General features: G+C 43.3%; 1 protein-coding gene across 1 annotated transcript in view; it reads right to left on the bottom strand.

Annotated features, from left to right (window-relative positions):
* Rtf1 (RTF1 homolog, Paf1/RNA polymerase II complex component) overlaps positions 1-11,181 on the bottom strand; it is a 57,812-nt gene extending 46,631 nt beyond the window's left edge. Inside the window, exon 1 of the mRNA XM_031371528.1 lies at positions 10,945-11,181. Within this exon, the coding sequence (XP_031227388.1) occupies positions 10,945-11,157 (213 nt within the window). The 5' untranslated portion in view covers positions 11,158-11,181. The remainder of the gene's footprint in view (positions 1-10,944) is intronic.
* Positions 11,182-12,011: the final 830 nt, after the last annotated feature.

Raw genomic sequence — 12,011 nt, 5'->3', positions numbered from 1 at the left:
CTGGGATTTGAACTCATAACCTTCCGAAGAGCAGTCAGTGCTCTTCCCCGCTGAGCCATCTCACCAGCTCAATCCTCAATATTTAAATGAACAAACAAAGCAGAGAGGATAAACATTCACATGAATAAAAGTCATGAGGTTTTACAACTCATTAGGATACTAAGCTATTTTTTTACTTAATCCTATCAACATAACTAATACCCAACAGCTATTATTTGCTACTATCCTAATTTTTAGCACTGAAAGCCCTGCACTCATAGAAACACCTCAGTCCAGGCAAACTATAAAGTGCTTGGTCACCTTACTACCAGCACCTATTATGTTCCAAGCATAGGGTAAATGACAGCAAAGAAAAGATACAAATGTCCACGACTTCAATGGAATTTAAGGACAAGAGTAGGAGACAGTCAAGAAAATAAAGATAAAGAAATCAGTATGGACAAAGCCAAGTGCTAAGAAGGATGTGAATCAAGAACATGGCGGGGGCAGGGACTATTTGCAGCAATGAGAGCAGGAAAAGCTTCTTTGAAGGCTCAAGTTAGGAACTTTTAGAGGAGAAAGGAGGGAATATGGGGTTCACAAGGGAGGAGGCCTCCAGTACAGCTAAGGCCACGGAGCTGATAATGTTAGCACAAAGAACTGAAAGAGAAACTGCTTAAACTGATGTTTAAGCAAGCAAGACGTGGAGGGGAATAAAATGAGGTGGGTCAGAGTAAAAAGAAAGCTTATCAGAGGTTTGCAAAGCAGGGTCAGGAGTAGGTATTTTGTTTGAAGGCAGCAAGAAACCCCCAAATGAAGCAGAGGGGTAATCTATCCATTAGGAACTTTCCAGGAGTACTTGGGGCCAGGGTGGAAGTGTAAAGGAGTCAGTCTGAGGATCATTCTATCCTGAGCAGAGTTAACAGTGGCCTGACAGAGTAAGCAGCCACTGGGATGAAGAGAATTTGAAAGACCCAAAAGGTGCTAAGCAAAGAACTACAATCCACAGAATGTTGTATTTAAGATGTTTGTGGTATTATTTCTTTTACAGAGACACTGGCAGAAGAATGTAATCCAAATAGTGGACCCTGGTTATTAACTAAGAGCAAGGAAGGGAAAATGGAGTGTGGTGAAGCGATGGCTCAGAAGGTGAAGGTGCTTGTTCCCAAGCCTGACAGCCAAAGTTCCATCATTGAGACCCATGTGGTGGAAAAAGAGTCAATTCCCAAAAGCTGTCCTCTAACCTACACATGCATACACACATTAAAACAAAAAACGCAATAATTAAAGAAGGAAAGAAAGAAGGAAAGAAGGAAAGATGAGAGACAGCTCAGCTGGCAGAATGCTTATCTAGAATGTAAGGTCATAGGTTTGAACCCTCATACCACATAAACCTGGCATGGTTTCACACTCATAATCTTAGTACCTAAGAGGTATAGGGAAAAGATCAGAAGTTCAAAGTCATGTTCTAGACCACCCTGTCTCCAAAAAATAGAGCAAAACCCTTCTTTTTTCTATTTTTAAGTTTTGAGGGGTTTTTGTTTGTTTTTACTATCATATTTGTTTGCTTATTGTGTATGTGTGCATGCCAGCATGCCCCTATATACACATGCATGACACAGTGCACATGTAGAGGTCAAAGGACAATGTGCTGCTGTTAATTCTTTCCTTCTACCATGGGGTCCCAGGAATTGAACTCAGGTCATCGGGGCAAGTGCCTTTACCTACTGAGCAATCTCATCAGACCAAACAAAACCCTTCTGAAGTACTAATTTCCAAAGTAGCTGTGTAACAATCCTTTAAATCACACATAATCAGCACTCAATATGGCAACTTTCCCTTCAAATTCTCATCAAAGTTATTACAAATGGAAACCAAATATGGAGCTCTAGAAATGTCTAAGATATTATAGAAATGGCATGACACCCACATCAGAGTGGGAAGAAGAGAGAGGAGGGCTTGCTGATCTTATGCTACCTTCCTCTTTTCTTCTAGGAAATGATTTTGCCCAAATTCAGTGTAGGGCTTTGTGCCTCAGCTAACTCTCTCTGAAACATTCTCATTGAGCCCAGACAGGCATCAAACTCACAATGTGGCCAAGAAGATTTTGAGTTCCTTATCTTCCTGCCTCCACCTCCAAAGTGTGGTATTTCAGGTGCATGTTACCAGGGCTGGATTCTTGTAGGTGGTTCTAAATTCAGTCAATTGATAAAGATCAAGCACCCAATCCTTCCTTCTCCTCTGTGTGTGTGTAGAGACAGGGTAGGGAAGGGGTCTTGAGGGTCACACAAGCAAGGTCAGCACTCTACTACCGAACTGCTCTTCCTTATCCCTTTGGTTTTTATCTTTTTTTAAATTATATTTGTCTATTTGTCTGTGTGCCTGTCTCTCTCCATCTATATATCTATAAATCTATCTACCTACCTTATCTATCTATCTATCTATCTATCTATCTATCTATCTATCTATCTATCTATCTATCTATCTATCTGTGTGTGTTTGTAGGCTTGTGTGCCATGGCCTGCATGTAAAGGTCAAAATATAATTTTCAGGAGATGGTTTTCTCCTTCTGTCATGTGGGGCCCAAAGATCATAAGGCTCGGTAGCAGGAACCTTTACCTGAGCCATCTCATGGGCTCCCCCTTGGACTTTGAAGACAAAATCTCACTATATGGTTGAAACTGGCCTCCCCTTGTGTGAAAGTAATGGGACGTTAAATATGTACTACTACATGTGACTAAGGATTTGTTTTTAACCCCAGCTTACAGTAAAAAAGTTACATATCGCCAGGCGATGGTGGCGCACACCTTTAATTCCAGCACTTGGGAGGCAGAGGCAGGCGGATTTCTGAGTTCAAGGCCAGCCTGGTCTACAGAGTGAGTTCCAGGACAGCCAAGGCTACACAGAGAAACTCTGTCTCAAAAAAAACAAAAACAAACAAACAAACAAAAAAGTTACATATCCATCATATAGATAAATGAAATACAAGTTTATTGAAACAATACTTATCCAATGAATGTTAAGTTTTGTATTCAAGTTCCTCTTTACTCTTTCTTTTTTTGGTTTTTCAAGACAGGGTCTTTCTGTGTTGTCCTGGCTGTCCTGGAACTCACTATGTAGACCAGGCTGGCCTCTGCCTCCCAAGTGCTGGGATTAAAGGCATGCGCCACTACCGCCTGGCTCCTCTTTACTCTTAATGCCACCTGTAATTCATTAACCTTGTGTGTTGCTTTGACTATGCTTGGCCCATGGAAAGTGGCACTATTAGGAGGTGCGACCTTGTTGGAGGAAGCGCATCACTGTGAGGGTGGACTTTGAAGCTCCGTCCAATGAAGAAGATAGTAGTGTGTTTGCCTTTGGAGCAAGATGCAGAACTCGCAGCTCCTCCAGCCTCAAACCTGCCTGGAGGCTGACATGCTTCCCACCATGATGATAATGGACTGAACCTCAGAGCCAGTTGGCCAGCCTCAATTAAATGTGTCGTCCTTTATGAGCTGCCTCGGTTATGATGTCTGTTCACAGAAATTAAACCCAAACTAAGACAACCTGAGAACTCCATCCTCAGAATTAAAACATTTCCTGTTTCTACAGCTAGGTAAGGTGGTTTGCATCTATAATGGCAGCACTCAGGATACTAAGGGAAAAGGACTATTCTGAGTTCAAGGCCAGTCTGTATTACACAATAAGATCCTATACTAGAAAACCCCTGAGTTTCACATGTACAGACAGACTCTTCACTCACTCTGGGTCTCTTTCACTTTCATGACGGCAATCAGTCTTTCCTACCTAGCTTCTTGTATGCACGATGGTTCCTCAAAAACCCTCCCTTCATGGGGCTGGAGAGATAGTTCAGTGGTTAGGAGCACTGACTGCTCTTCCACAGGTCCTGAGTTCAATTCCCAGCAACCATCTGTAATGGGATCTGATGCCCTCTTCTGGTGTGTCTGAAGAGAGCAAAGGGTAGTGTACTCATATGCATAAAATAAATAAAATCTTTAAAAAAAAAAAAAAAACTTCCCTTCATAACCTGCACTCCAAGTCCTGCCCTTTCTCTGCCACCTCTCTAAAGTCCTTGGAGGTGGCAGACACTTCCATTCCATTCATCTAACCTAACCCACTTGTTGAAAAACAACAATCTCTACTCTTCATTGAACAATATATACACTGAAGAACCAAGTCTAAAACAAGTTAGTGAGTTGGTAAGATGGCTCAGCAGGAAAGGGTAGTCTGTGTTCAGTAACCAGAACCTTAAAAACTGCATCGTGAAAGATGAGAACCACTTATATATCCTGGCTTCCACACTTCTGCTCCCTACCCACATGAAGAAAATACAGAAAAAGATTTTTAAATGGGTTTTGTATTTTTTCTAAAAAGCTTTGGTATAGGGGATGGAGATAGAGATCAGTGGTAGAGTGCCTGGGTTTGCTCTCAGGAATAAACATACAGGTATACAGACAGACAGACAGACAGACAGAATACACATACATACATACATACATACACACACACATACACACACACACACAATTAATCAAAGCTACCAAGAGACTTCACTCTTCTCTACTTCCAAATAAAAGCCAACTGAAAATAATTTAGTAAATAAGCTGCATCAAGCTACAAGTAACATTATACAAATTTAAAACTTCACAAGTTAACACTGCCACTCATAAATTCATTACAGCCTTCAAAATCTACCTCTGACTAACATAAAACAAAATTAAGAAAAGCCTAATTTTAAACTTCCCAAGTTTTATAAGAAATATTTATAGGATACTTTATATCAATGGTTTATACAATATGCTCAACAGAGGTCCTAGAAAATTATCTATAATGGGCCTATTCAAAATAAAAACTATTCTTTGGCCAGCCTGGTCTACAGAGTGAGTTCCTGGACAGCCAGGGCTACTCAGAGAAACCCTGTCTCGAAAAACCAAAAACCAAACCAAACCAAAACAAAACTATTCTTTGTTTGTTTTTTTAGTATGGAGATTGGAACCTAAAGCCCCCTGCATGCTAGGTGAGCACCCTAACATTAAATGTCATCTCTAGCTCTCTTTTTGCCTTTTGAAATGGTTTCACCAGGTTGCCCAGTCAGTCTAGCCTTCAGCTTACACAAGCAGGCCCTAACCTTGTGATTCTCCCACTTTGGCCTGAGTAGAGTGGCTGGGATTACAGGCTGTGCCACCAGGTCATCTTCAAAGGCAAATTTCATTGCTGTCACATCAAGTTGATAAGAAACAAACAAACAAAAAACAACAAAGTTTCCATAACACAGGAATGAGGGCTCACATGTAACCCTGAGACTTGCAAGGCTGAGACAGACACACTAGCATAAGTTTCAGGCTAGCTTGGCTACAAGTGAGACACTTTCAACACAAACAACAAAGAATGAAAAGAAAGAAAGGAAGAAAACTATAAAACATTTTAGTATAAATATACCTAAACAAGTTTTGGAAAAGGCAAAGCAGGAAGATGGGTGGGGGAGCCTTGTTATGTAGTCCTGTCTGGCCTTGCGGGGTGCTAGGATTACAGCTGTGAACTTTTCTGGCAGGTTAGGGCTTAGTAAAGCACAGGTGGCAAGTATCCTGCAATTTAAAAATGGGCAAACAATGCTGGGCAGTGGTGGCACACGCCTTTAATCCCAGCACTTGGGAGGCAGAGGCAGGTGGATTTCTGAGTTCAAGGCCAGCCTGATCTACAGAGTGAGTTCCAGGACAGCCAGGGCTATACAGGGAAGCCCTGTTTCAAAAAACAAACAAACAAACAATTAAAAAAGAATATTTAGGTCTGGAGAGATTGCTCAGTGGTTAAGAGCACTGGCTCTTTCAGAGGACCTGGGTGCAATCCCAGCACCAACATGGTTGCTCATCAACACCTGAAACTCCAGTTCCAGGGGATCCAACACCCTCTTCAATCGTCTGCAGGCACTAGGCATGAGTGAGGTACCTACACATACACAGAAAATTAACTGTATATTTAATTTTTTTTTTTTTTTTTTTTTGGTTTTTCGAGACAGGGTTTCTCTGTGTAGCCTTGGCTGTCCTGGAACTCACTCTGTAGACCAGGCTGGCCTCGAACTCAGAAATCCGCCTATTTTTTTTTAAAAATTGGGGGAAAAAAAGGCATCTCTATTGGCTGGGTATACAGCTCAGTGGCAAAGCATGTACTCAGTATGCACGATGACCTAGGTTCAATGCCAGCAGCAACAACAAAAACCATCCCACCAATAAATTCGTATTATGGATTTAAATGAGCTACCAGCTTTGGTACTATCAATATCTGTCAAGTTCTTTGGGTTGCATATATGCCCTTACCTTGGATTCAATACAGGAAACACAAGCAGCTATTTCTCTCCCCAATTAGTTACAATGTCTTACTAAGAAAGATGAACTTGCATACAAAGAGTGGTCTCGATGAGCATGAATCATAATTGCCTGGCCTGTAACTGTTACAAATATAGAATCCAGGACTTTAGCCTCTGGGGTCTGGTTTAGTAGAGGTAGGAACTATGCCCCATACCCCCTCCCAACCTATTTTATTTTACTTGATCATGTGTGTCTTTTTAAAACTGGTACATATATATCATACATAGTGTTGGGTTTTTACAGTCAATCTACATCCTAAATAAGCAATCCAAGGTGGCTTCTGACACTGCTTACCCACCTCCCTTTCAATAAATACTAAGTTGGAGGTACTATAATAATTCCGACATAATGGCTTAGGTTCCTAACTAGAAAACTCAGGAAAAGGCCTCCTTACTAACTGTGCACCACTCTCCTGTTAAGTCACTTGCAGATCTATTGTGGTTTGTTCTTTCTTCAAGGATCATGAACTAAACAAGCCCAGTGTCAAACCTCCAATGAAAACTAAGCAGTAGATGGCACAGCCTGAGGCCATGTTGGTCAGGAAAGATCCAGGATGCGATGGTTATGTTTTGTGGATTCCTGAGATCCTAAATCATAAATTGACCATAAATTTCTTCTAAAAGACTCTGATAAAGTCACCTGAGACAGAGAGCCAAGCACAGTACAAAACAGACAAAAACAAAACAAAAAACAAAAACCCAGAAGGCACTAGTGCCCCTGTTAGGATGTACAAAGGAAGGAACTTTTGATCCAGTTCCCATCTGATAAAAACATGCTAACAAGTAGCTGAAGGGGACACAGAATTGTTAAAATATTTTTGGTACTACTTACAAATCTCACTTTTATTTTCAAAGGGAAATTTAGAGTTAGATCTAAAGTTGCAGCCTCCTTCACTTCCTATTTTTGGAATTTTTTTTTTTAAGATTTATTTATTATATGTAAGTACACTGTAGCTGTCGTTAGACACCCCAGAAGAGGGCGTCAGATCTCATTATGGATGGTTGGGAGCCACCATTTGGTTGCTGGGAATTGAACTCGTCAAGACCTCTGGAAGAGCAGAAGGTGCTCTTAACCACTGAGTCATCTCTCCAGTCCTAGAAATACTTTTTAAAAAGATTTATTTAGGGCTGGCAAGATGGCTCAGCGGGTAAGAGCACTGACTGCTCTTCCAAAGGTCCTGAGTTTGGATCCCAGCAACCACATGGTGGCTCACAACTACTTGTAATGAGATCTGACGCCCTCTTCTGGTGCTGTCTGAAGACAGCTACAGTGAATTATACTGGAGCAAGCGGGGTCAGAGCGAAAGGGCCAGCAGAGGTCCTGAGTTCAATTCCCAGCAGCCACACACATGATGGCTCACGGCCATCTGTATAGCTACAGTGCACTCATACACACAAAATAAAAATAAATAAGATTTATTTATTTTTATTTTGTGTGTATGAGTATTTTTTGCTGGTGCCTGTGGAGGTCAGAAGAGGGGATCTGATCCCCTAGAACTAGAGGTACATATGGTTGGGGGATAAACCCAGGTTCTCTTCAAGTACAGTTTGCTGCTTTTATCCACTGAGCCATATCTCCAGCCCCTGGAAACATTCTTTGTAGTTCCGGTAAAATATCTCTACCATCAATGGAAGCACTCCAATAATTCATCACAATTCTGTGGGAAAAATCGTTAAGGTCAGAATAACTGGTAGTTTGCTTCATCTATCTTGGGAACAGATACCTTAAAAGGACTTTATCAAGCACCCCAAACACTTTCTTTTCTTTTCTTTTTTAAAGATGTATTTATTATTATATCTAAGTACACTGTAGCAATCTTCAGATGCACCAGAAGAAGGCGTCAGATCTCACTAAGGATGGTTGTGAGCCATCTTGTGGTTGCTGGGATTTGAACTCAGGACCTTCGGAAGAGCAGTCAGTGCTCTTAACCGCTGAGCCATCTCTCCAGCCCCCGCCCAAACACTTCCTAACTGATTTGATAACTCTATTTAGTATACCTCAAAACATGAGTTTTAGCAACATGGAAATTGGCCATGAAACATTATTCTCTAGCTGACCACGAAGCTGGATGTGGTGATGGTTCAAGTTTGTAATCCTAGCACTCTGGACGCTGAGGCAGGAGAACTTTTTTTAAGTTCAAACCCAGCATGGACTTCACAGCAAGATCCTTCCTCATAAACAAGCCATGGTTCTGGAGAGATTGTTTAGCTGTTGCAAGAACTTGCTGTTTGCAGAAGACCTGGGCTTCCAGTATTCAAAAGACAGCTCATAACTCTAACTCCAGTTTCAGGGAGTCTAATACCCTTTTCTGGCTTCTGTGGGCAGTGGGTAACAGGTACACACATGGCCCAGAAATACACATGAAGGAAAAACATTCATACACACTTAAAAAAAAAAATCTTTTTTAAAAATAAGTATAAATCAGCCGGGCGGTGGTGAGGCACACCTTTAATCCCAGCACTTGGAAGGCAGAGACAGGCGGATTTCTGAGTTCGAGGCCATACACAGTGAGTTCCAGGACAGCCACGGTTACACAGAGAAACTCTGTCTCGAAAAACCAAAAAAAAAAAAAAAAAGTAAATCAAAATAATAATTTTCTAAAAGCCCATTTTTTTTTCATTTTTCATTGTGAAAAACTAAAGGACTATACTAACATGATGTAGTAGAAACAGTATGGTTTTAAATGGGTTAAATTCCAATTTTACTACTTACTAGTCAATTACTTTAATCTCATTTTATTTGAATGTAAAGTGAAAAAATTCGGTCAGCTCACCATGATTTGAAAATGTGACAATGGAAATCAAGCACTTTACCAAGGTATCTAATTTATTCCAGATATAACATAGTGATTACATCCACACTCCACAGACCACAGAAAAGAGGGGCAGAGGTATGATATAGACTCTAATGTTTCTACCAGTCTAAAAACTTAACAATACAACTTTTATAGACAGCAACACACTTTTTGGGTAGATTTTTAGAAACCATTCAATGAAAATACCTTCAATTTATTCACTTAATTCCTACCCCTAAACAAGGGTCGCTGTCCTTAGATAGTACTTCTGTTGGCCCCATTACTTTCCAACCTCCCTATCACCATTTTTAAAGGTTTTTATCCCTTACTCTCTCTCTTTTTCTCTCTCTTTTTGAAGGCAGGTGTGGTGACCCGTCTGTAACCCCTGTACTTAAGGTAGGAGAACTGGTTTAATTCAATGACAGACCAGTATGAGATCCTGTATCAAAAAGTAGTGTGTGTGCATCTTTTTCATTAAAATCTTACAAGTTCTTCCCTCCTGAGAGCCCTCCCTTTCCTTTCGTTTTTGGGGTGTTTGTTTGTTTGAGACAGGGTTTCTCTGTTTAGACCTGGATGTCCTGGACTCATTTTGTAGACCAGGCAAGCCCTCCCTTTTCAAGTCCTAATTAATCCTGAGACTTCTAGTCTATTACTGAGGACTCCCTAAAAGGCTTTTATACAAAAACTTTGTAGTTTATACCCACATTTTTTATTATAAACATTTGATTTATGCAACTGTCCAATTCAATACATGAGGCTGATGTATCTCCATTTTACAGTGGAGACCAAGGGCAAATAGCTAGGAAGAAATTAGGACTCAGAATTACAGATTCTTAGTTTAGTACTCTACCTACTCCATTTATAAAGCTATTGTATCTTGCCTACCCTTTCTTTATGTCATTTACTCATGAAACTCGGTAGAAATCATCTTTGAATCTCCTGATACGATCAGAGTATTGCTGCGAAAACAGCTTCCTCCCTGCAGTATTTTTAAAGTACAGAAGCAATGAGGGGTACTCCAAGACGCTAAGGCCACAAGTTACTTTCAATACTTCTCAGATCTTCAAGTGAAAAAGAATTCTACGCGGCTGCATAAAAAAGTCTAAGAGCTAGGGCCACAGTCTCTCTCGGCTGCCCTACAATTCACAGCTTCCAGTTATCTGTCCTCTTTCCTCCTCCCAAGAGGTTTTGTGTGTGTGTGTGTCTGACATCCCAACGGGAACCCATTACGATCGTAAATGACCATAGTCTCCAAAAAGACTACAACGAAGTCTCCCCCCCACATCCAAAGCACCACGGGAAGCTCTTCGAGACATTCATGGGTGTCCCTCCTATGTCCACATGCCTGGTCTGAAAAACTTCATCTTCCAGAGTCCACACCTTCTAGACAAATTTTCCCTCCCACCGCCCCATGCTCACCCTTGCACCTCCTCCAAAATCTCTCAGCCATTGGGGTTGGCGGGCGATACTTCCTATCTCGCCCAGCCCGAATCTCCCGGCCTGCAGTCATGACGTCCCGATCCGGCCCAAGCAGACAGCAGCCCCCTTCCGTACCCCAAACTCCGAGGCCCATCAGCCCAATTCCTGCCCCGCCTCCCGGCCCAAGGCGCCAAGTCCTCGGGGCTCCGTTTCCAGGCCTGGCCAGGGCTCCAAGGGCCTAAGATTCAGCGGGGAGACGGGAAGGGACTACAGCAGCGGGACGGACACTAGGCGGGTCGGGCGCTCGGGCCGGGCGACTCCCAGCTCCCGTGGCCAGGACTCAGCCCTCCCGCTCAGCCGGCCCGCGCCTCCGCGGCCTGCCCTCACCTGATCCAGGTTCTCGTCGCTGCCGCTGTCTTCCGTATCCGAGTCGATCACGACACGGCCTTTCCGCTTCTTTACCATGGTGGTCCCCCGGCTCCCACGCCGGACGCCGCCTGGACTCTCCTCTTGCCCGCCTGCCAGTGGGACCGCCACTGCCGCCACCGCCGCCGCCGCCGCCACCGCCGCCGCTCGACCCACACAAAGGCGACCGCGCATGCGCGCTCCGCTCCGCCCCTAGCCCCGCCCCCCGCTTGGCGCACGCCGTTCGCCGGAGCCTGGCACCCCGCCCCACCCCACCTCCGACGCAGCGCGAGGGGCGGGGCCAAGCGCCCGAGGGTTCCAGGCCAAAGCTCCATGGTCTCTTTTTGCGGTCCGGAAGCTTCTGCGATGTTGTAGTTGTAGGCTGCCCTGGGGTCCCCTACTTGAAGCGAATTTGAGCCGCCGGACTCAGGTCCACTCTGAGGAAGCTCATGCATCACCAGCCCTGGAAAGCAACCTCAGGGATCACTCGCGTACACGACAGCCCCTAAAAATTGCTGAGAGCTTGGGTGGAGGAACCAGAGTCCGCCTGCCTGGGCTGTTATTAGTGACAGCCGAATTGCGACCCCAAAACTAGGCAAGACTATTCCAGCGATAATAAAATTAGTTTTGGAGAACTCAGTTTCATTGTAGGGAAAGAGTGGATGTCGGGGTGTGGGATGAGCAGAGAAGTGGCCCGGGAGGAAAGCAGTAACTTAATGAGCTATGCTGAGGCGTTTCAAACTCGCTGGAGCGTCCTGTGTCTTTGGTAAGAAACAATGTCTTCAACACTGGAAGAGAATGAGAATAGAGAAATAGATGGGTTCTGAATTATTTGCTAGTTGGGGCGCAGAGGAGGCAGAGGTTGCAAATTCTGATTTAGGAAGATGAGCCAAAGTTTTTATCAAGATAAGAAAATAATGAGAGAGGTTTGGAAAGGAAGAGGGCTGTAAGTAATGTTTTATGTTAGTCAAATTTGAAGTCATCTAGCCGGGCGGTGGTGGCGCACGCCTTTAATCCCAGCACTTGGGAGGCAGAGGCAGGTGGATCTC

This window comes from Mastomys coucha, unplaced genomic scaffold (assembly GCF_008632895.1).
Source record: "Mastomys coucha isolate ucsf_1 unplaced genomic scaffold, UCSF_Mcou_1 pScaffold15, whole genome shotgun sequence".
NCBI lineage: Eukaryota > Metazoa > Chordata > Mammalia > Rodentia > Muridae > Mastomys > Mastomys coucha.
This window is presented reverse-complemented; position numbering and strand designations above follow the sequence as displayed.